The following is a 25446-nucleotide window of genomic DNA, read 5'->3' as shown; positions in this document are numbered from 1 at the left end:
TTAAACACTGTGCACCGGAGCGTACGGTAGTCTATCTGAATGAGCAGAAAGTGACTACCCTTCAGCAGGCTGCCATTATGGCAGACGAGTTTGCGCTGATACACAAGAGCGTTTTTTTTTCAGCATGATCCTCCTCAGCGGGACACTTATCGTAGAGCTCCTGACAATTACGTTCCCTGTGCCAGTGTTCCATTGTTAGGTCCCAGGATAAACAGAGCTTGTCATTTTTGTCTTGACCCAGGTCATATGATAGCAGACTGTGCAGCTTGGAAGAGAAAGCAGACAGTGGATGGCAAGCGCCCAGAAGGGGTGGGTTTGGTTACAACAGTGTGTCCTAGTGGACGGGCCACTGGTAACAAAGGACCTGATGAGTGTTTGAAACCGTTCATCTCTACTGCCTTTGTCTCTCTGTCAGGAAAGGTGGAGGACCAGCGGCATGTCACGGTGTTGCGAGACAGTGGTGGCTCACAGTCATTCATCCTTGCCGGTGCCCTGCCCCTGAGTGCTGAGTCTGCCTGTGATGCGGATATGGTGGTGAGAGGTATTGGGATGGGTTCTGTGCCCGCACATCTTCACAATGTCCATGTCCAGTCTGAACTGGCTACTGGTTTCTTTCCAGTTGCTGTGCTCCCCAAATTTCCTGTCGACGGTGTGGATGTCATAATGGGTAATGATATAGCCGGGGGTAAAGTGTATCCTCAGGGCAGTTATCCTCACTGTAGGGCTCGTAACAGACGTGTCACACGTGCTCAGTCTGTTTCTCTCCCAGGTCCCGACATTAAGAGATTGTGTTTCTTTTGTCTTGACCCTGGTCATTTGGCGGCGGAGTGTGATGCTTGGAAGCAGCAGGTGGCAGCTTCCAAGCATCCAATGGTATGCTGGTGAACTGGGTGGTGGGTGTTGTTGGTAACGGTGACCAAACACTTGTTTGGTTTTATGGGGGGAAGTGTTACGTGCCGTGGTGTGTGTGTGTTTCTCTCTCTCCCTCTATATTGTCTCCAGGTGCAGCTTCTCCTCAGGTGCTCCCAATCACTAATCAGGGCCTCCATAAGGACCTGGGAAAAGCTGCAGTCTCTCTCTCCTTCTCCCCGGGCTGGATGTGTGCAGCGTGGTGTCCATGTCTCCAATATATATATATATTTGTAGCAAGAGTTGTTTTGCAAGTTGGCTGGTGAGCCGTGTTCCTGATTGATCATTAAACGACTGGATCGTTACTCAGAGATCGGTTTTCTCTCCCTTTTGTCGTGCTTGGTCATCCTGGTGTGTTGTTACTTCCCTTTGTACCCCCTAGATCTAGAAGGGAGTGTGTGAGTGTGTGAGTGTGTGAGTGTGTGTGTGTGTGTGTGTGTGTGTGTGTGTGTGTGTGTGTGTGTGTGTGTGGTGTGTGTGTGTGTGTGTGTGGTGTGTGTGTGTGTGTGTGTGTTGTGTGTGTGTGTGGTGTGTGTGTGTGGGGGTGGTCTCTGTTCAGTGAGAAAAAAGGGGACATATATGGCCTCACTTCCCCAGCTGATCACGGACATAAAGACCTTTTTATTTATATATGACTCGTTTTCTAAAATGATAAGTTTAAATATGCAAATGAGGCTTATCTTACTAAATATCTGCTTATTTGCATATATTTCCAGAACAGAAATGTGAACAGAATAAAGCCATGTTGAAATTCTCGTGACATTTTCTGTACATTTATTGCCAGCAGGGGGCAGCAGAAGCTTGGTCAACACTTGCTTTAGAATGTACACACACGCACACGCTTACACACGCATACACGCACATAAACGCGCAGAGACACGCACACACACAACACAGACACATCATATAATGCTCACTGTAGCTTTTATCAAACAAGCAGGAATATTCAGGGGACTATTTATATCCGCGGATTAATCCACATGTGGTGCTCCAGTGAGTATGTGTGGCTGCGGGAAGGTGTGTGTGTGTCCTAGCATTACTATACTTGTGGGGACCAACATCTGTTGACACAGTCACGTGTGGGGACTCGCCTCCCTTATGGGGACACAATGGATCATTCATTTTAGGGTGAAGACTTGGTTAGGTTTAGGGTTTGGTTTAGGATAAGTCTCTAGGAAATGCATGTAAGTCAATGTAATGTCCCCTGAAGTGATGTATACATGGTATGTGTGTGTGAGTGTGTGTGTGTGTTTACAGTGCACTTATTTATTAAAGTAAACAGTATTTCTGCTGTATATAATTTCCTGCTTTTTACCTTATGATTTCACTTTAATGAACTACTTCATTCACTTATTTCAATTCTTTATCACTTATGTCTTAAGTTAGTTATGATGTGCATCTACAGTAAAGCCTTGAATCTTTAGCATTTAGATAATCACTCACCTGAAGAAGAAGAGGAGGTCACGTGGTGTGATGAAGAGGAATTGCAGCATCAAGTGTTTTTAATATGCAGTCTTTTATCTTGTATCCCTGCATCAGTAAACTCAGGAGCATTACAGGTACAGTCAGGTTCTTGAAGAGTGTATCGCCCCCTAGAGGCCTGGACTGGAAATACAGCAGGAAAAACAGGTCTAAATAAATAAGATGAGTAATTACAGAACAGATTTTATAATAAAAGAAAATACTATTAAAAGTCCTGAAAATAAGCCATACTGAAGTGAAAATATAAAATGTAAGCAACATTTATTTAAAAATAAAAGTGTTGATTGTGCAGTAAAGTTGATCTGCACCCACGTTACTGATGAAAACTCGACAGCAGGAAGTCTGTTTTGATTTCTTTTTAATGTAGAATATAAAATCTTCCTCCAGTGACAAACCAAAAGTAAAACGTTTGATCGTAAAAAAATAAACACACAAACCTGAGGGTGGTGCTGTCGAGCTGCAGTGTATTAACACACACACATACACACACTTTAAGAAATACACACACTAACACACAAATAATCGCACACGTCATTCAACAGCACACAACTGGTAAAATGGGGATCTGCTCAACAGATGAAGCGCTGACTGAACCGGAGGACCAGTCTGAAAGCTGACAGGATGTTGATCAGGGGATTTGAAAGGTCTATAGCCACCTAGCCAGGTTTTCTAGCCTCTTCTCGATGTGCCATTCTTAGAGCTTCCTCTGTGACGCTCTGATGCACTCTCCAAGAACGCTGAAGAGTACGTAAGTCAAATCAAACAGTCTCACTCTCTCTCTTGCCTCATACCTGATCCCAGGATATCACCACAGCTCCACTGAATGTGCAACACCTTCCTTGGCTCTGACACAAACTGTATGTTGTTTACAAAGTGAGAGCCAGGGCAAAGAGAGGGGTTAAACCCAACAAAGCGTTGTGTTGTCAGTGTGTTGGAGATAGAGAGAGAAACACAACTCATTATAACATTCATTAAAAGTACTCTTTTTATTTGGATTATATTTCATTAAAGCCGTAGTAAAAAAAAGGAGAAACATATTCCATTAGGACTTAAGCTAATTAAAACATCCTAAGATACTGGAGGCATTTCAGCTTTAGGAATACACACAGAGTAAAAAGTGAGTATAGTAAATATATGGTATAGACTATTGATCAGATATATACAGCATGTGCAGCAGTTACAGTAGGCAGTACAGGTATATATATTGTAGGTATAAGTACATGCTATGCTAACTATAAGACATTATAATAATAATAATAATAATGCATTTTATTTATATAGCGCTTTTCACAACTCAAAGACGCTTTACAGTATGAGGGAGGGTAGACAAACAAGGACAGGCAAACAAGTAAGTAAAAAAATAAAAAGGCAGTCAAGAGGAAGTTGATTGAGAGGGGGGGGGCTTATGGGTAGACAGAGTTGAAAAGATGTGTTTTGAGGCGGGAATGAAAGACTGTGAGGGACTCAGAGTCACGGAGATCTTGGGGGAGGGAATTCCAGAGCCTAGGAGCTGCCACTGAGAAGGCTCTGTCCCCAAAGCTGCAGAGTGTGGATGTGGGAGTGGATAGGAGTCCGGCTGCGGTGGATCTGAGGGACCGTGGAGGTTGATAAGGAGTGAGAAGGTTTGTGAGATAAGGGGGGGCCAGATGGTGGAGTGCTTTGTAGGTGAGGACCAGAATTTTGTAGTTGATGCGATGGGAGACAGGAAGCCAGTGGAGGTCTTTGAGGACTGGGGTGATGTGATGATTTGGTATGTGTGAGGATTATATGAATCATTAATTGAAAAACGAGATAAAAGCATTATTAAAGTTATTAAATCGACACTAGGGTGAATGATTTTCTCTAGAGATCACAATTAAGAAAAACATTTTATGGACCATTTTACAATTTAGATATTTTATGAATTCAACCCAACACTCGTATGTTTGAACATGTGCAGCAGTTACAGTGAGAAGTGAAGGTATAAGGTGTGAGTACAAGTACTGCTAATATAGAGATGTTATCCAGAGACTGTAGACTATAGATCAGATCCAGTATAACTATGTATGGGAATGTGAGAGCACACTTAAAGGACGTTCAGTCAGAAAGGAATGAATACAATAAGCTGTGTCTCCTATCACATGGAGGTGAGTTTCTGAAGGGCCTCTCGTGGGGCTCAGGTGTTCTCAGGCATCAGAAATGTTCCAATGATCTCATGGTTCTCCTGTTTTCTCCTGTAACATATGAGGAGGTGATGTTTGACAGCATGGACTCTGAGGGGAGTTGATGTTGTTGATCAGTCACACAGAGGCAGAAGCCCCTCCATCGTTTTCATAGTTCACCTCATCTTCATCTTCATCATTCTGCTCCTGTCAGCATGGAACAGAGACATGGTAAAAACACAGAGCAGAGCTGGAAAGTAACGAAGTACATTTACTCAGTTTTCTACTTCAGTACATATTTGAAGGACTTGACTTGACTATCATCAGTTAATGCTACTTTACACTTTAACTGCTCCTTGTTTTGGAGCTTCGTGTTGAACTTTTTACTCGTCTTCATCCATTCATCTTTATTACACATTCTTTCTTTAACATGTTTTATATTCCTTTTTTATTTTGTATTTATTTCATTCTTAAATTGAGCAGAAATCTCCATCTATGATGTATTACATGACAAATATAACTAGTTCAGCTACCCAGTAGTATGTAAGTCATTTTAATAAACCATTCATTGCAAATGGAAGTGATACACATTAAAACATCACTTATTATAATCACATATTATATTATTACATTCTGCATAATCAGTTCTTTCAATGTAGGTATATTTGTATTATTAATCATATTTATATATTAGAGTATTTTTACATTGTAGTATTGCTACTTTTACAAGTACAATATCTCAGTACTTCCTTTAGTGCAGCGGTGTCAAACTAAAGCCAAATCCGGCCCGCGACTTCATTTGATCCCGCAAGAGCTTGCAAAGAATATAATATATATATAAAATATAATGTTTATTATACGGTTTCATGCCACTTTACAGAAGCAGGTTGCCCATAAACTACATATCCCACAATGCATCTCGTTTTGTGACATGCACACTGAAGAGACTTGCAATTATTTGCCGTAGACTTCTGCTTTTCAGACGTAGTTAATTATGAAGTTATTAAGTTATAATAAATGCAGCGGCAATAATGTAATATAATACATTATTTTATATATATATATTTATATAGTTACAACCGGCCCTTTGAGTGCAACCATAATGCTAATGTGGCCCGCGATGAAATTGACTTTGACACCCCTGCTTTAGTGCCTTGCTCAAGGGACCCACAGAGATACTTCATTTCAACACAACATGCACACTTTACTCCTTTGTTGAATCTTCTGCCTGTCTTATAATCACAGTTCAATGAAAATAATAAATATTACAAGCTATTATTTTATATTTAAACTCACCAGGTTTTTTCTCATCCGTTTTTTGCCCCCTGAGAAAACAAAAAGACAAACATGTTGACTTCAGCTTCCACGGTTTCCTTTGTCCTTTCTCTTGAATCTATGAACCCTCACCTTTAGCTCTGGTCCAGATGTGGACCGTAACCACGGTGACGATGAGAGCTGCTAACCCCAAAGACACCAGGATGAGCCTCAAGAGACCTGCTGTTCCAGTTGTTGTAGCATCTCCTTCAGGAACAAAACAACATCATCCAAAAAACTGTAGTTAAAAAAAAAGTTTTTATGCATAAACCAAATGACAAAATGAAGTGACGTCAAAACCTCAAACCCCAAAAAGCATTATCTGTGATTAAATGTGTGATAAGTGATTTGAAACAACTCATTATATTCTAACCTGGTTTCTCAATTAAGAGCTTCTCCTTTTTATCAGAACCATCCGTCTCTTCACATTTCAGAAACTCATTACATCGCTGATAAATGTGAGACGTTGTAAATGTGTTGTTTCAGTATATTCTTATAACCAGTGGCGTTTCTATATGTACAAAAGTGGTGGGGCACAAAAAACTTAGATGTCTATATATAAGCTTCTGCAGTGAGGTTCATGGCTGCTGAGGCTCTGACTCTTCAGGTTTACAAATATTATATTTTCATCTAAATCAAAATATAATATTATTCTCAAAAGCCTCTTTAGTCTGATGCTTCGATTAATTTGAAACAGACAGTTCAACAGAAGGATACCCAAAAAATGTAATTTTATCATTTAAATATTGAATTGTTCTCTCTTAGTAAGATCCCATTTTCAATAAAATGGTGGTCTTACCTTGACTTGAAGATGAAGTCCATTTGCCTATCCTTCTGGACAAACATCTCTATTACTTTTTTGTAAAAGTCCTCCTTATGTTCTTGTAGTTTCAAAAGTCTATCATAAATCTAAATGATGGATTTATGATTCGAAAATGATAAAAGTAGGGTAGACATGTGGATATTATCCGGCTGAACAAAACGTGCATTTATCTAACAGCTACGTTTCCCACAGATCTTATTTGGAGCTATTTTCTAAAATCCTATGGAGAAACCTCATTGCTTTTTTGTGGAGGGAAGCCATGCGCAGCTTACTTCCTGGTTTTAGGACGCGTCTCTCGTCTCCTCTTCACACACCACACTTTTCGCGGCACACGTACTTACAGCCAATCAGCTCTGAATGATGTGAGATGACGTATGGTGGGGATGGCAGCTCTATGGTCATTATTTTTTGCCACACACATTAAATAGGAAAATACTCTGAGCATGCGCAGTGTAGTTATTACAGTCACCGTTCACTTAGTGTCTAGACAGTGAGAGGGAGGGGGCAGGATCAGGTTTTGTCCCACATGGCTCTAAACAGCTCAACAGGCACACACTGTAGACACTAATTAGAAGAACACAGACTAAAACAGCAATGAGACGAATCAGATGATTAAACATGATCTTAAAATATATTTTATATATATATTTTTTTACATTTTGTTGTAATCATTATTTTAATACTTTCTGCTGACACTAGGTGTGCCCCACCAGCCCCTAATGACCAGTCGCCACTGCTTATAACAAGACTGTTAGAAGTCATTTTAAACATCTCAACATGTTCTCACCTGAGGACTGAGCGCTGAAGGGAAACAGATGAACTTCTCCTGTGAAACCATTAGTTACATCACAAGAAAACAACTCAGACCTTGTTGTGTAACTAAAGAGAGAAGTCAGAAATGTCACAGAGGCAGAGCAGGGAGACTGTGATGTCTTTATCTCTCTTTGATATTTAACCACATCTTGACCCTGAAGCAGCCACTTCACTGGGTGATCACACCCTACAAATGTCTCCACAGAGCAGCGTAACGTCACCTCATCATTGTCGTGATGTTCAGTCACTGAAGATGGAGATATTGAGAGAGAAAGACAACAAGAGTAACATTAACTTCTTCACTTCAATCATTATTATTGTAATGTTTCAGTATATTGCTCTATAGAGACAGTTTGAAACATCTTGATGTAAATACTCACTGGTAACAACAGACAGATCAACCCAAGAGTCTGATCTGAACTGGCTGCAGAGGTAACGACCAGCATCCTCCTCTGTGACCTTCTTTATAACCAGAGAACAATTCTCTGTAACTCTCAGTCTGTCTGAGTTAGCTTTGTGAATCTGCCTGTCTTCAAACAGCGTCACTGCTGGACCTCTTGAATCACTGAAGCGCCAGGTAGCACTCTCACATTTATCCTGATCATGTATCACATAGTCAAAAGGCAAAGTGACTTCATCTCCAGCTCTGACAATGTAACGTTTCAGATCTGCAGCTGTTGGGGAAAAAAGCAGAAAGAAATATAGACGTGATAAATGCTGACAGAATAATGATGTATTATATAAAAAGGTAAAGAGTTAGAGTTCTGGTTGATCTGTTTAATGAATCATTTAACGACACATTAAAACCAGAGTTAATTACAGATCCACATCACTAACTGAAGCGTTCATAGTGAGTGTGACGATCACTTTAAAGAATATTGCTATGTGCAGGGGTGCACATAACTTTTTTTGCCCTGGTTCTCAAAGGAGCACCTGGAGATGTTGCTTGGTGCTCATCCTTAAAATGAAATAAACCGTAACTTTTGAGGGGGTCTTGACTTTATTTGCCAGACACACGGCACTGAACACACATGCAGAGGTGAACACAGAACACACATGCAGAGGTGAACACAGAACACACATGCAGAGGTGAACACAGAACACACATGCAGAGGTGAACACAGAACACACACACAGAGGTGAACACAGAACACACGTGCAGAGGTGAACACAGAACACACACACTGAGGTGAACACTGAACACACATGCAGAGGTGCACACAGAACACACACACTGAGGTGCACACAGAACACACACACTGAGGTGAACACAGAACACACACACTGAGGTGAACACAGAACACACATGCAGAGGTGAACACAGAACACACATGCAGAGGTGAACACAAGACAACATTAGCACGACCAGTAATCCTACAAGCTGTCATCACTACCCTCCTGACTGTTCTCCTCACTGTCTTCCTCTCTGTCAGACATGGTAGCTGATGATGTAGGCCTACTTCTTTCTCTCTGGTTGAGTCTGCGATTAGCTGCTTGCATCCACAAGTCAGCAGCTGGGTTTGGGTCGAAAGTCTCTGTTGTCATCTTAGACAAGTGGATGTAATCAAATAAGTATGTGAACATAACCAATAACCTACCATAGCCAATAACAAATTAATGTAACTTATTTTATTTGTGTTGTTCATTCATATCTTATTTTACCTTAACATTTATTTATTTATGCATTTTTTTTTATCTCTCCAGTTTTAAAGGATATTTTTGGTTACTGTCCTATAGTATACATTGGAATGATTTCAAACCTGTTTATCCCAATAATTATAAAGGAGTGCCTTGGGAATATGTGTTTACATAAATTGTGACCAAACCGTTTGAACTTAGACTAAAGTGAACTATCTAAACACTCAAGAGTCCTTTACCTCACTGAGCTGTAGTTATCAGTCTGACTGGAGAGGACTCTCCCTCCACATTATTGTAGAAACATCTTCTTCTTATATCCATTAGAGCAGCTAGCACGGCACCAGATGCTAATAACAACAGCGCTGGTACCGGTGCACCCTCCCTCTCTCCCTCGCTTTGTCTGTGAGCTGCGGGCGCCAGATAAGCCAACATCCCCCATTTTCATCACTTACAGCGCCCATCGTACAGGGCAAATGAAACGTGTAACCGGGGTGAAAAGGGTGTTACATTTACTTAATTGTGAATATTGTTACATCAAGGCCGAAAATTAGGATGAGCCCCAACGGTCAAAATGTTTTTTTCCCTCCCAGAACTGCCAGCGCAGCGCCTCCACAGATCTGGCGCCCTAGGCGAACATCTAGCCAGTGCTACGGGCCGACCCTGAGTTCATATCATGGTTCATACATGTATGCAACTCGCAAATATCTTTCTCTCTCTCTCCCTCTCTCCCTCTCTCAATGTTGGTACGCAAATGCGCTTTGTTTCAAATGACCCGGTGCTCTTTTTTTGGCGGATGTGCGCATGCGCACCTGCGCACCAGTTATGTGCAGCCCTGGCTATGTGGGTTTTAGTGAGCAAGAGTTCACTAAAGTCACCACGTTACAAACACAACTCTTCACTCTCAGTTAAAGGAACAGTACGTAGTAAAGTACCGTTAGTGATATTAGAGCTGTTTTATTTCATGTACTTGGTAAATGGTAAATGGACTGTATTCATAAAGCTCTTCATCCAGTCTCTCACCCCTCAAAGCGCTTTACATACAAGTCACCCATTCACCCCCAGTTCATACAGAGCAATGTGCCCCTTGCTCAATGAAGGGATTAGAGCAGTGTTTCTCAAACTTTTTCATACCAAGGACCACTTAACCAATAAAAAAACACTCGCGGACCACCTAACTCCACAAATATCCCAAAACACATCGTTTTTTGCAAATCGCCTTAAAATGGTACAAACAAGTGGCCACATGTGTGATGAAGGTGTTTATCTGGGCTATATCATGCAATTGAAAGTGAAACTTAAGCTCGCTCCATTGCGGAGATATTCCCGCGAGAGTGCGGAAAACTTGAATTAATTAATTAATTTCAAATGTGAAATTTTACCAATATACTCACGGACCACTAGGGGGCGCTCACGGACCACCAGTGGTCCGCGGACCACACTTTGAGAAGCACTGGGTTAGAGCCATTTCCCTTTCATCGTTATGCTTTGAATGTTTGTCTTATTACTAAAAGGCTTTAGAGGAAACTCTTAACTATCTATTTTAGTGAGTCACACTACGCTTTGAAAGATGTTACTTTAAGCCTCACTTATTTTCGGTCAGATGTGACGTGCATGTCTGCATGTCTGCATGTCTGTATCTCTATATATGGCATGACGTTGGTTCACAGCTGAGGGTGTGATTAGACAGGAAGCGGTAGAGTATTTTGACCGTGTTCTTTTTGTTCTTTTTTGATACGGAGAACTTTGAGTTACTTTGAAGCGAGGAAGTTTGTCTTCATGTTTGAATGTCGCCTGGATCAAAGAATAAACCTGATGTGATTCAACGCTACAACGATCTCTGCAAAGTTAGTTAGGAAGCAAAGAGAGGCGCGTCGTAGCCCACACCCCGATAGAGGAACGTGGATATTAAATGTAGAAACGGATCAAAACGCCACGACAGAAGGTATCTTTCACACACCGTTCCCCATTGGGAGCGACTTGGGGTTCAGCATCTCGCCCAAGGATACATCGATTTCATTGAGAGACGCCCTCACTAGCTTTCATTAACAGTCGTGAACAGTGTGTGTTCTCTGCGTCCTCACCTGGAAAGTGGAGCAGCAGCATCAGGAATGAAGACATCATGATCCTTCTGAATTCAGACATCGTGCTTCTCTCTCGGTCTCTGGCTCTCGACTGTCAGAGTCTCTCCCCGGCTGCTTCTTTAACTAGAACTCAGTACCGATGATAACAGCAGATAAGCCACAGAAGAAGGGAAGTTGAACAGGAAGATGTTTTCTGGTTCCTCATTTCACCTCCAGTGTTTTTCTTCTGAGAACTGAAGGAGAAGTGTTTCGATGAGAAAGAGGTTAACACCAGCAGCTCTGAAGGCATGACACCGTATAGAAAACTACAGGCACGTATTCAGCTGAGCAACAGAGGAATAATTCAGATATGAGACGGATCAGTTTGAGCTGACATCCAGTCACTGTGGAGGACCGAGCCAAACTTACATTGAAACACAATCTGGATGTTTATTTGAACATGACTGCATTCCCAGGCCCTGTGTGGCTCAACACCAACTGTTTCCATCTTTGATGAATCTGTTCATCTTATTGAAAAATACAGCATGCCCTTGTCCCCCTAGAGCAGCGGTGTCAAACTAAAGGCCCGGGGGCCAAATGCGGCCCGTGACTATATTTCATGTGGCCCCGCAAGAGCTTGCAAAGAATATAATATGTTTACTATACAGTTGAATGCCGCTTTACAGAAGCACGTTGCCCATAAACTACATGTCCCACAATGCATCTCATTTTGTGACGTGCGCACTGAAGAGACTTGCTATTATAGACTTCTGCTTTTCAGACGTAGTTAATTATGAAGTTATTACCCTATCCAATAATAATCCAATGAAGAGGCAATAATGTAATATAATACATTATTTTATATATATGATATATTTAAATATGTATTTATATATAGTCTTAACGTTTTGAACTGGCTTTTAATACTAGTTGATCATAACATTTTGATATGTGTATGTGTTTTTTATATGTTTCTAGTTATTGTGCTTTGTTTTATTATTTTACTCCTATTGTGTTATTTTATATTTGTTGCCTGTGCAGCACTTTGGTCAACTGAGGTTGTTTTAAATGTGCAATAAAGATTGAGATTGAAAGTTACGACCGGCCCTTTGAGTGCAACCATAATGATAATGTGGCCCACGATCAGGGACGTGCACAGACATTTGGAGGGGCTATTGCTCTAAACTGGAAGAAGGGCCTCCCCCCCGATAAAAAACACAAGACCTTTTGAAAATTGTAACTTGTTTTTAATGTAAAAGACATCAAACGATTATTACATCAACTCAATTGAACAGTAATTCACATCTCATAACAAAATAAGCGAAGGCAACTACTTGCATTCGGTAACTTGTTTTTAAAAATGAAAACCAGGGACATTTTTGTTTTGCGGTCCATATCTCATCAAAAAGATCTAATGTTAGTAACTATTAAAGACAAAATGGGGACAATTCTGTTCTAATGTAGTTTGACCAGACCATTGTAACTGCTGTGCAGACATACTGATAAAATAGGGCCTCTAACTAATTACCTTAAAAAAACTCACTAATTAATTAAACCAGTTCAATACGCATTATTCTTATTCTTATCATTCTTTATGAGCGCAGTAACGGTAAGGTGTCTAATTACTTATTTATTTAGTATTCCATAACTTAGGCCCCGGCCACACGAGGACGAAAACGGTCGTTTGCGTTACTGTTTAGTGTCATATAGACTGTTCGGCCACACGAGGACGACCGAATACGGCACCAAACGATTGCGGAAACGATAACGGGTCCCAAGGTGGATAGAACGGCATATGCAACGCTCTGGGGGGGGTCAAACAGCTCTGTGTGTGCGCCCTATACGATCATTTTCTGATAATGATGAGCTAATGATATGGACCTAAACGCGAGTGAAGTCTAATCTGACAGGACGGAGACACTACCTAAACTAGTTATAAATATGTTTATTTTTACTGTCGGCCGGGTCACTCATTACTGGATCAGCTGCTGCATGAAACAGACACTGACGCTGTCCGAAGAGAGGGAGGAAAAAGAGAGGCTCCATGTATTTTATTATAATATTATATAGAGTCGTTATTCATTTGTTTTAAAGCTCAATAAATAACAAAGAAGACCTTTGACCGGCACTTTTATAATTTTGTCCGGAAGATTGAAACTTTAATTCACGTTGACTGACGAAAAACTCTGCCCGGTTCCCTCGGCCCCCACCGCGGAGAATAAACAGAAGGGCAACCATGACAACCATGCTTCTTCGCTGCTTTTGTGGAGGAAGTTACAGCGCCACGTACAGGCTTCTGCATATGTACTGCAGCTTCTCCAGCGGTTGGAGCTAAACGGAGCTGTCTAGTGTGGACAGACCATAGACTGTATATATAAATGGACGTAGTGTCCGTGACGTCACCCATAGGATTCTGCAGAGTTGCCGTGAAGCCCTTAGTAGGCGGAGTCAGCCACTAACGGCTCGACTGTGACGTCAGAGTATAATCCCGCCTGCTCCAAATAAAGTCAAAGAGGCGGAGCCGAGGCGGGACCAGCTGCCTCCGAACTGGAAGTAAACAGAGCTAGCTCAGGCTAAGAAGCTGACATGAAATACATGCATACCAAGTTACTGCTAACAGTGTAGTTCCCCTATATAAACGTTACATTCATAATCAAATGAGACAATCTGCAAGAGAATTAGCTATATTTTGTTATTCTTAATGCTTGTCATTCACACGTTGAGAAAAGACGGACTCCATCGCCCGGACCTAACGGAGCCGCAGGGGGCTAGCTCCGGGACGCCGGCTGGAGCTAGCCCCCTGCGGCTCCGTTAGCTCCGGCGGCCACCACTGGGATAATTGGGTCCCCTATTAACATTTGCTCCCGTTTAGCATTATGGGCGTCATAGCCATAGACTATAAAAGTCTTACCCAAGGCTGAATCATAAACTAAAATGTATATGTTGTAGTGCCAGGAAAAGGGAGTCGGAGGCGGTGTATTAAGAACAGAGTTCTAATCTTTATTAGCCATTAATAGCAGAGAGGTTATCACATCAACTGCTCTGCTTGATGAGCTAGCAGGAATGGAAGCTAACGCTACAGGTGTTCCCACTAAAGGGTCCGTGTGGCAACACAATACGAGAGGTGAATTATGTCCAATAACGTGTCACCACACAAGCCCCCCCAGAATTCACGTGTAAACAAAATCCGTATGGCGGGGAGGAACAATCCGCCTGCCCCCACGAGACCTGCGCACCGGAATCGGTACAGCGACCTCCGCCCGTTCGGCCCCTGATAGAAGAGGGACCGGAACAACAGGTCCACACTCCCAGACAGGAATCAAAGTCGGGGGTCGGCCCCGTCTCGGCGGCCGAGCCAGCACCACCGGCCGGTCCACGTCCAAGTGAGCAGCCTTCACCCGGTCAACCGAGACGTGCTCAGCCTTACCGCCCATGTCGACCACCAGGTGTTTTTCACTGTGTTCTAAAACCCGGAAAGGTCCATCGTAAGGGGGCTGCAGGGGGCCTCTGTGTGCGTCGTGACGAATGAAGACGTGCCCAGCCGAGCGTAGCTCCGCGGGAACTCGAGACCCTGGCGCACCGTGCTGAGTAGTCGGGACTGGAGCGAAAGCCTCCGCCGCGTCACGCAGAAAAACTCGCTGGGCCATGGCAGACCAGGGAGCTGATGCATTTGGGAGGAAATCCCCCGGAACTCTCAGCGGCTGACCATAGACCATCTTCGCTGTAGAACACTGCAGATCTTCCTTAGGTGCGGTCCTCAGGCCCAGCATCACCCAGGGCAGCTTGTCGACCCAGTTACCGTCCGTAAGGCCGGCCTTGAGGGCCGCCTTCATGGAGCGATGGAAGCGCTCGCAGAGGCCGTTAGCCTGAGGGTGATAAGCGGTAGTCCTGTGCAGCTTAACCCCCAAACCGCCTGCCACAGCGTTCCAGAGCTCGGACGTGAACTGAGAGCCCCTGTCTGAGGAAATGTCTGACGGGGTGCCAAAACGACACACCCACGTTGCAATGAAGGCCCGGGCAACGTCTGCGGCTGATGTCGAAACGAGCGGAACCGCCTCTGGCCAACGGGTCATTCTGTCCACCATGGTGAGGAGGTAGGAAAACCCCTGAGAGGAAGGCAACGGACCAACCAGGTCAATGTTGAAGTGATCAAACCTCCTCTCAGGCACCAGGAAACGCTCCAACGGGGCCTTCGTGTGGCGGTGCACCTTAGCGCGTTGACAAGCCACGCACTCCCTGGCCCAAGTCCTCACGTCCCTTTTCAGTCCTTGCCAAACGAACTTCGCGGCTACCAAACGTACTGAAGGTTTAACGCCGGGGTGTGACAGGCCGTGCACAGCCTCGAACACAGGACCACTCCAGCTGGCAGGGACGATAGGCCGCACCAGGCCCGTAGAGACATCAGACAGGACAGTAATGCCCGCGTCGCCGAACACCACGTCCTCCAAGCGCAGCCCCGCGCTCTCCACCTTCAGAGCCTGGACGCCGGGATCTGTGACCTGGTCCGCCACCATGCGAGTATAGTCCAGGCCCAACTGGACGGCACCGATGACGACCCTGGAGAGGCAATCAGCAACCAGGTTCGACTTGCCAGCCACGTGCTTAATGTCCGTAGTGAACTCCGATATGTAGGACAGCTGCCGGAAGGCTCCGCCACTTTTGACATGGCGAAGGTGAGCGGCTTGTGGTCGACAAACGCCGTAAATTCACGGCCTTCCAGCATGAAACGGAAGTGCCGCACGGCCAAATAAAGTCCGAGGAGCTCCCGGTCAAAGGCGCTGTATTTGCGTTCTCTAGGCGTCAGCTGGCGGCTGAAAAAGGCGAGCGGCTGCCAAGCGCCCTCCACCCACTGCTCGTGCACTGCGCCGACCGCGTAGTCCGACGCGTCCGTGGTGATGGAGATGGGAGCCGTAGATGATGGGTGTGCCAGCAAAGCTGCCTGAGCCAACGCGGTCTTGACCTCAGCAAAAGCGCCGTCTGCCTCTGCTGTCCAGTCGATCTCCTGGACGGGGTCTTGCCCTTCAATGCTTCATACAGCGGCCGCATGATGTGTGCGGCCCGGGCGATGAAACGGTGGTAGAAAGACACCATCCCCAGAAACTCACGGAGCGACCGGGCTGTGAGCGGGCGAGGAAAAGCCACAACAGCCTCCACCTTCGTTGGCAGAGGTGTCGCACCGCCCTTGGTGACGCGGTGCCCCAGGAAATCGATGTCCGACACCCCGAACTGGCACTTTGCAGGATTGATGATTAATCCGTGGTCGTTGAGCCGCGTGAAAAGGGCTCGGAGGGGGGACAGGTGCTCCTGCACTGAAGCACTGGCGACGAGTATGTGGTCGAGGTAGACAAACACAAACGGCAGGTCCCGCAGCACCGAATCCATCAGGCGCTGGAACGTCTGAGCGGCATTCTTGAGTCCAAAAGGCATCCGCAGGAACTCAAAAAGTCCAAAAGGCGTTATCACTGCTGTCTTGGGAATGTCCAGGGGGTGCATGGGCACCTGGTGGTATCCACGCACCAGGTCCACCTTGGAAAACACCCCCGTACCGGCCAGATGTGCCGAAAAGTCCTGAATGTGCGGCACCGGATAGCGGTCAGGCGTAGTGGCGTCGTTGAGTCGGCGGTAATCCCCGCACGGGCGGAACCCGCCGTTCGGTTTGGGAACGACGTGCAGGGGGGAAGCCCAAGGACTGTCGGAGCGGCGGACAATGCCCAGGCGCTCCATGGTTGCGAACTCCACCCTCGCTACAGCCATCTTAGAAGGGTTCAACCGCCGGGCCCTGGCGTAGACAGGAGGCCCCTCGGTAGTGACGTGGTGTTCCACGCCATGCTTAGTGGTAAGCGCAGAGAAGGTGGGTAGCGACAGGTCTGGAAACTCGGCCAACAGTCTGAGAAACGTGTCTGCCCCTGACAGCGAGCCTGACAGTACGCTGCGCTGCCAAGTGTGCACACGAGGGAAGAAAACGTTAAGGCATCAACCAAACGTCTATTCTTAACGTCCACTAAGAGTCCATGAGCACACAAAAAATCCGCTCCGAGGAGGGGAAAAGAAATGTCCGCTGTCACGAAATCCCAGCTGAAACGCTGTCCTCCGATGCACAGACACATAGGCCTCACGCCGTACGTGCGAATGGGACCGCTGTTAGCGGTCCGTGCCCCCCACGGGCGACGTCTTCACTCGACGCTGGAACTACGCTCCGTTGAGCGCCCGTGTCACACAGAAACAGGCTCCCCGAAACGTTGTCGCTGACGAAGAGGAGCCTCCACGTGCCGCAGACGCTCAGAGCCACTACTGAGCGCCGGACCCTCCGTTTCCCGGGGGTTTGTAGCTGCACGGAGCGATGCATCTCTTCGCCCTTGTCCCGAAACGTGCGTGGTAAACGCACTCTCCGGCGTCTCAACGACGGCTCGCCACAGCCGTGTCCGGCTTCCGCCGCGCTTTCTTGACTGCAGGTGGGCCGCTGAGCGTCGCGGCTAACGTCTCTGCACCGGGCTGTTGTGTAGCCAGGAAAAAACGATCCGCTTCCTCAGCCAAAGCACGGGGCTCCGTGACAGGCGTGTTGGCCAGCGTCGTCTGTACCCGGGGAGGCAAGTGACGCAGGAAAATCTCCGTGAATAAAATCCGGGGATCTTCCCCCCCTAGCAGATTTAGCATTTTCTCCATTAGCTGGGATGGCTTGCTGTCTCCTAGGCCTTGAATGTCAATAATCTGGAGGGCCCTCTCCTTAGCAGAAAGCTAAATGTCTTAAGGAGAAGGGCCTTAATCGCCTCATATTTGCCATGATGTGGGGGGGCTGCGATGAATCCCACCAACCTGGACGACGCAGAGCTGCCCAGCGCTGCTACCACATGGTAGTATTTTAGGTCCCCGTCACGGACCTGTCGGCAGGCGAAGTGGGCCTCCACATGTGGGACGGGTGGCGCAGTGGTCTGTGCATCCGATCATCAGATCAAGGGGGAGTGCTGGGGAACTCCAGTTCGAAACCCGCTCCTGCCGCCACTGCGTCAGGCCGTTGTGTCCTTGGGCAAGACACTTTACCCGGATTTGCTCCTGTGGGTATTGTCCACAGTACATGTATTATACCAATGTGTACTTGTAAAAGCGCCTCGATGACCTCGAGGCGTGAAGATGGACGGTGTGGCGCAGTGCGCTGTGCAATGATCATCAGATCAAGGGGTGAAACCCGCCGCTGCTGCGTCTGTAAAGCCGGTGTGTCCTTGGGCAAGACACTTCACCTGAACTTGCTCCTGTGGGTATTGTCCACAGTATCTGACTATTGCATGTAGGATATATGTGTAATGTGTGTATATGTAAAGCGCTTTGAGTCATTGAAAAAGCGCTATAATAAATGTAAGGAATTATTATTATTATGTGCGAACCATGCCTCCGCGGCGTGCTCCCAGAATTCCGGCAGCTTTACGAACACATCGCGTTCAGCCATGCTCGTTAATTTCCTGGAAACTTTCTCGGAAAAGTCAAGGTCACCAGTGTAGTGCCAGGAAAAGGGAGTCGGAGGCGGTGTATTAAGAACAGAGTTATAATCTTTATTAGCCATTAATAACAGAGAGGTTATCACATCAACTGCTCTGCTTGACGAGCTAGCAGGAATGGAAGCTAACACTACCGGTGTTCCCACTAAAGGGTCCGTGTGGCAACACAATACGAGAGGTGAATTATGTCCAATAACGTGTCACGACAATGTATGCATAAAGGGTTACGTCCTTAGCTGGCTAATAAGTAACAAGCTAAGCTACCAAGCACACAAACACCTGCCAACGGGGTTAACATGTATAATATTATCATTTTAGACTTCTTGGAAGTTCTGTTAGTACATTGAAGCACACAGCACGACATTTTAATTGTCTGGTATTTGTAACAATATTCCCTAAAAGGCACAATCACCACGAACACGGCTAAAGCTAAAGGGTCAAGTACAGTACTATGACTAACTAACTTTGTAGCCTCTATGGTTGTAGCCTAGCAGATTGGACAAGTTGCTGTTAGCTGACAGTGAGGCATGTATGTGTCCATCAACGTGACCACGCCCTAATTTATGCAAACACTTTCAAACCTAATATAAATAAAAGGGTCGTGTTAGAAAACAATTCACTCACAGATTCATAATCATGAAGGTGGAATCTAACTATATCGATAATAATATTTATTGCATCCAGGGGTAGAAACATGTTTTTTCTGCTGTAAAGTTGGGCATTTAAACATGGGGGTCTATGGAAATTGCTCCTTTCTGCAGCCAGTCCCTAGCGGCCCATGTATGCACTGCAGTGTGTGGCACTTCCGTATTGGCGTCCCAGCTGTTCCCCAGAGTTTGCCGCTTGGGACAGACATTAGGCTTGTTTGAGACAAGCGAGACCTGCGCAGTTGCGATCAACGTCTTGCAAGTGCGTTGCATGATGGTTAGTCATTTTGTCCGACTTGCTCTGGAGGCTCGCCTACATGAGACGTTGAAATCTCGCGGGACAAAGACGCCCGCAGCCTTGAGAGCGAGGCGCGGCGAGGCGGCGCAGTTCCTCTCCACGGGCTGCGGAAGCGAAATGCTTGATGGGAAACGACTCGCTGGTATCTCGAGCTGAGCGCTCATTGGTGGGTTTTACCCCGTGCTGCTGATGAAGCTCTCCCATTGGCTCGGCAAAAGTTTGTTGTTGTTTTGTGTCAGTTTTACGTCGCCACATCCATTCCCATTTTTCATCATTGTTCCACAATGTTTATCATCATGAAATTAATATCTATATATTTTATACTATACTGCTTACCGTTTTCATACTTTATATATCTTAGCATATTCATACACACTGTTCATACTGCTCACAGGCTGATATCTAGTGTATTCATACCCCTCACTGTTTATTCATCATTCAATTCATTCTATATTTGATTCTGTAGATTGTGTACATTACTTTTCACTTTACTGCTTGTTGCACCTGGTTAGAAGCTAAACTGTATTTCGTTGTCTCAGTACCTGTAATATGTGCAATAACAATAAAGTTGAATCTAATCTTGAGCAGGAACAAATGTATTCACTTAGTACATATCTGACAAAAACGATTAAACACATGTGTGCATTCTTTATAAATGCAAACCGAGTCAAGCCGACTCACTTAAAGTTGTTTGCAATCCGCCAAAAAACCGAGAGAAGAAGAAGATGAAGAAGAAGCCGACTCGGAGCTGTCCGACTTCAGATGAGCTTTTTGAGACCTCCCCCGGCTGGGATCGGCTATTCTCGTCTATTTCGAGGTGAGCCGCAGCTCGTCTCAAACAAGCCTACTATCCGGTGAATATTGCGTGTGGACGGAAGCTTTTTTGCGATTGCGTTTGCGTTAATCCTATGCGTTTAGCCGTTTTCGTCCTCGTGTGGCCGGGGCCTTAGTAACAGAGATGGTCAAACTAAAGTAGAGACATGGCAGAAATCCTACAATGAAGCGGGACAGTGAGAGAGGGCGATCAAGAGAAGAGAGCGAGCGGTGAGGCAGTTTACAGATGAAAAGACACAGAAAGACAGAAGCCCAACAACAAGTATATTTAGGTGTTTGTTTGTAAATAACCGACGGTATCAAGAGGAAGTAAAGTCCCCTGGTTTGTCCCTTATACCCTAACTGCCATGAGACAACTCAAAGTCAAGTTTCCAAAATCCGACACTGAGGTGGTCTTAACGCACCGGCAGATGACAGCGCTGATAAAGTGTGTTTCCCGCAGCGAGACGCTACCATACTAATTGTGGGCTCATCATGGTGATTCGGCCACAACAGAAAAAAGAAAAACAAACTCTCGCTCTCTCCAGAGGAGAAGGTCAGCCAAGAAGGCCAAACGGGCCGTTGCCCGGGCAACATTAGCCCGTACCTGTGCACGTCCCTGCCCACGATGAGACTGAGTTTGACACCCCCGCCCTAGAGGACTCGATGCAAAGGAAAAACTGGCACAAATCCACGGCTCCACGTCTTCTGCCTTCTTCTGGCCATCGCATTTTTGGCGAGACGTTGGAAGTAAAACGAGGTGAATGTAAAAGGGGCCATTCAATATATATATATATGAATGCTGTGTTGTTTACATTCTTATTGGCTAGTTTCTCTGTGTTATAGCTCAACATGATTTAAGGGGCGAGCAGATAAGAAGCACACACATTTGAGTATAAAGTTTAGACACATTAAAGAGATCCTATTGTGCCTTTTGGGGGTTTCCCTCTCCTGTAGTTTGTTTTATAGGTTTGTTTCCGAGAGTTCACTAAAGTCACCACGTTACAAACACAACTCATCATTCTCAGTTAAAGGAACAGTACGTAGTAAAGCACCGTTAGTGATATTAGAGCTGTTTTATTTAAAGTGTTCTCCTCACCTGGAAAGTGGAGCAGCAGCATCAGGAATGAAGACATCATGATCCCTCTGAATTCAGACATCGTGCTTCTCTCTCGGTCTCGGTCTCTCGACTGTCAGAGTCTCTAACCGGCTGCTTCTTTAACTAGAACTCAGCACCTGCTTCCTGTGTAGGAGCCATGAAACGTGTACAGTAATGCGTTTTGTTTTAATATAAGATATCAGTTTGATCACTATTGATTGGCTGGCTTGGTCACATGGATATGCACGGTGTGTGGAAGAGAGGGTGACACAGGGCCGTTGTACTTTTTGTTGACCGCAAGATTTATGATTGCTTTGATTATTATTATTACAATGTCTACGTCTGATCACGGAGCTTTTTCCATTAAACTACATCACAATTCAACAGAGTTTTGATCTCAGCAAGTACTCTTTCTTAGCGTGTCATAGAATATCAAACAGGCCCGGCCTCAGCCTCTCAGCGACTTTGTTTCCTGCTGTCGCTATATCCTGTGAGAAATGAGAAGTCACTTCCTCATCCACCTCTCCTCTGATGGCTGTGGAGTTCATGTGAGATTAGCTTTTAAATCTCTTTTGTCTTTGGTTGTTATAAAAAAGAGGGGAAAAAGTGTAACGTCTAACTTTTATGTTTGATGCATTTCCTGTGTCTGGTTATTCAGAGTGACGGTAACTGCAGGCCTTCTTCATCAGCAACACAACAGAGGAAGCTGAGCATGTTGTAATGCATGTTAACAACATGCTGGTTCCTCTTTGTATCTCTGCAGATTTATTTTTACTTTTTCTTTAAAATAGAGACACTACATACTGATACACACCTGCACATCAGCAGGAGAGGACTCTTTAAAGTAGAGACACTACATACTGATAGACACCTGAACATCAGCAGGAGAGGACTCTTTAAAGTAGAGACACTACATACTGATATACACCTGAACATCAGCAGGAGAGGACTCTTTAAAGTAGAGACACTACATACTGATAGACACCTGAACATCAGCAGGAGAGGACTCTTTAAAGTAGAGACACTACATACTGATATACACCTGAACATCAGCAGGAGAGGACTCTTTAAAGTAGAGACACTACATACTGATAGACACCTGAACATCAGCAGGAGAGGACTCTTTAAAGTAGAGACACTACATACTGATATACACCTGAACATCAGCAGGAGAGGACTCTTTAAAGTAGAGACACTACATACTGATAGACACCTGAACATCAGCAGGAGAGGACTCTTTAAAGTAGAGACACTACATACTGATAGACACCTGCACATCAGCAGGAGAGGACTCTTTAAAGTAGAGACACTACATACTGATAGACACCTGAACATCAGCAGGAGAGGACTCTTTAAAGTAGAGACACTACATACTGATATACACCTGCACATCAGCAGGAGAGGACTCTTTAAAGTAGAGACACTACATACTGATAGACACCTGCACATCAGCAGGAGAGGACTCTTTAAAGTAGAGACACTACATACTGATAGACACCTGAACATCAGCAGGAGAGGACTCTTTAAAGTAGAGACACTACATACTGATACACACCTGAACATCAGCAGGAGAGGACTCTTAAAGTAGAGACACTACATACTGATAGACACCTGAACATCAGCAGGAGAGGACTCTTTAAAGTAGAGACACTACATACTGATATACACCTGAACATCAGCAGGAGAGGACTCTTTAAAGTAGAGACACTACATACTGATACACACCTGAACATCAGCAGGAGAGGACTCTTTAAAGTAGAGACACTACATACTGATATACACCTGCACATCAGCAGGAGAGGACTCTTTAAAGTAGAGACACTAATACTGATACACACCTGCACATCAGCAGGAGAGGACTCTTTAAAGTAGAGACACTACATACTGATACACACCTGAACATCAGCAGGAGAGGACTGTTTAAAGTAGAGACACTACATACTGATACACACCTGAACATCAGCAGGAGAGGACTCTTTAAAGTAGAGACACTACATACTGATATACACATGAACATCAGCAGGAGAGGACTCTTTAAAGTAGAGACACTACATACTGATACACACCTGAACATCAGCAGGAGAGGACTCTTTAAAGTAGAGACACTACATACTGATATACACCTGAACATCAGCAGGAGAGGACTCTTTAAAGTAGAGACACTACATACTGATATACACCTGAACATCAGCAGGAGATAACTCTTTAAAGTAGAGACACTACATACTGATACACACCTGAACATCAGCAGGAGAGGACTCTTTAAAGTAGAGACACTACATACTGATACACACCTGAACATCAGCAGGAGAGGACTCTTTAAAGTAGAGACACTACATACTGATACACACCTGAACATCAGCAGGAGAGGACTCTTTAAAGTAGAGACACTACATACTGATATAACACCTGCACATCAGCAGGAGAGGACTCTTTAAAGTAGAGACACTAAATACTGATACACACCTGCACATCAGCAGGAGAGGACTCTTTAAAGTAGAGACACTACATACTGATACACACCTGAACATCAGCAGGAGAGGACTCTTTAAAGTAGAGACACTACATACTGATATACACATGAACATCAGCAGGAGAGGACTCTTTAAAGTAGAGACACTACATACTGATACACACCTGAACATCAGCAGGAGAGGACTCTTTAAAGTAGAGACACTACATACTGATATACACCTGAACATCAGCAGGAAGGACTCTTTAAAGTAGAGACACTACATACTGATATACACCTGAACATCAGCAGGAGATAACTCTTTAAAGTAGAGACACTACATACTGATACACACCTGAACATCAGCAGGAGAGGACTCTTTAAAGTAGAGACACTACATACTGATATACACCTGAACATCAGCAGGAGAGGACTCTTTAAAGTAGAGACACTACATACTGATACACACCTGAACATCAGCAGGAGAGGACTCTTTAAAGTAGAGACACTACATACTGATATACACCTGAACATCAGCAGGAGAGGACTCTTTAAAGTAGAGACACTAAATACTGATACACACCTGAACATCAGCAGGAGAGGACTCTTTAAAGTAGAGACACTACATACTGATATACACCTGAACATCAGCAGGAGAGGACTCTTTAAAGTAGAGACACTACATACTGATAGACACCTGAACATCAGCAGGAGAGGACTCTTTAAAGTAGAGACACTACATACTGATAGACACCTGCACATCAGCAGAGAGGACTCTTTAAAGTAGAGACACTACATACTGATAGACACCTGAACATCAGCAGGAGAGGACTCTTTAAAGTAGAGACACTACATACTGATATACACCTGCACATCAGCAGGAGAGGACTCTTTAAAGTAGAGACACTACATACTGATAGACACCTGCACATCAGCAGGAGAGGACTCTTTAAAGTAGAGACACTACATACTGATAGACACCTGAACATCAGCAGGAGAGGACTCTTTAAAGTAGAGACACTACATACTGATATACACCTGAACATCAGCAGGAGAGGACTCTTTAAAGTAGAGACACTACATACTGATAGACACCTGAACATCAGCAGGAGAGGACTCTTTAAAGTAGAGACACTACATACTGATATACACCTGAACATCAGCAGGAGAGGACTCTTTAAAGTAGAGACACTACATACTGATACACACCTGAACATCAGCAGGAGAGGACTCTTTAAAGTAGAGACACTACATACTGATATACACCTGCACATCAGCAGGAGAGGACTCTTTAAAGTAGAGACACTAAATACTGATACACACCTGCACATCAGCAGGAGAGGACTCTTTAAAGTAGAGACACTACATACTGATACACACCTGAACATCAGCAGGAGAGGACTGTTTAAAGTAGAGACACTACATACTGATACACACCTGAACATCAGCAGGAGAGGACTCTTTAAA

At 44.7% G+C, this 25446-nt stretch overlaps 1 protein-coding gene across 5 annotated transcripts; it reads right to left on the bottom strand.

Moving 5' to 3' along the window:
- Window positions 1-3994: 3994 nt before the first annotated feature.
- LOC117536625 lies at window positions 3995-21624 on the bottom strand. Of its 5 annotated transcripts, XM_034201563.1 has the most exons (8): window positions 21528-21617; window positions 11202-11434; window positions 7863-8156; window positions 7457-7729; window positions 5940-6053; window positions 5829-5857; window positions 4713-4739; window positions 3995-4604 (listed from the first exon to the last, which is right to left on the bottom strand). In XM_034201563.1, the coding sequence occupies exons 2-8, from the start codon at window positions 11260-11262 to the stop codon at window positions 4584-4586; spliced, it is 819 nt and encodes a 272-aa protein (XP_034057454.1). In that variant the 5' UTR covers window positions 11263-11434; window positions 21528-21617; the 3' UTR covers window positions 3995-4583. The 5 variants fall into 5 exon arrangements, with proteins under 5 accessions (XP_034057454.1, XP_034057455.1, XP_034057452.1 ...); XM_034201564.1 differs by having other exon boundaries at window positions 3995-4743; XM_034201561.1 differs by lacking the exon at window positions 21528-21617 and having other exon boundaries at window positions 3995-4739.
- Window positions 21625-25446: the final 3822 nt, after the last annotated feature.

The sequence above is a fragment of the Gymnodraco acuticeps genome, unplaced genomic scaffold (genome assembly GCF_902827175.1).
Source record: "Gymnodraco acuticeps unplaced genomic scaffold, fGymAcu1.1, whole genome shotgun sequence".
Classification (NCBI taxonomy): domain Eukaryota; kingdom Metazoa; phylum Chordata; class Actinopteri; order Perciformes; family Bathydraconidae; genus Gymnodraco; species Gymnodraco acuticeps.
Note: the sequence above shows the minus strand (reverse complement) of the source record. Positions and strands in the feature narration are given on the sequence as shown.

Excerpts from the sequence above, each read along its gene's own strand:
- LOC117536625 (XM_034201561.1), bottom strand. The coding sequence starts at position 11,262 with ATGTCTGAATTCAGAAGGATCATGATGTCTTCATTCCTGATGCTGCTG. Across the intron at positions 7,730-7,862 it reads TGATCTGTCTGTTGTTACCA|TGACTGAACATCACGACAAT; the intron begins GTGAGTATTTAC and ends CTCCATCTTCAG. Across the intron at positions 6,054-7,456 it reads CTTCAGCGCTCAGTCCTCAG|GAGATGCTACAACAACTGGA; the intron begins GTGAGAACATGT and ends TTGTTCCTGAAG.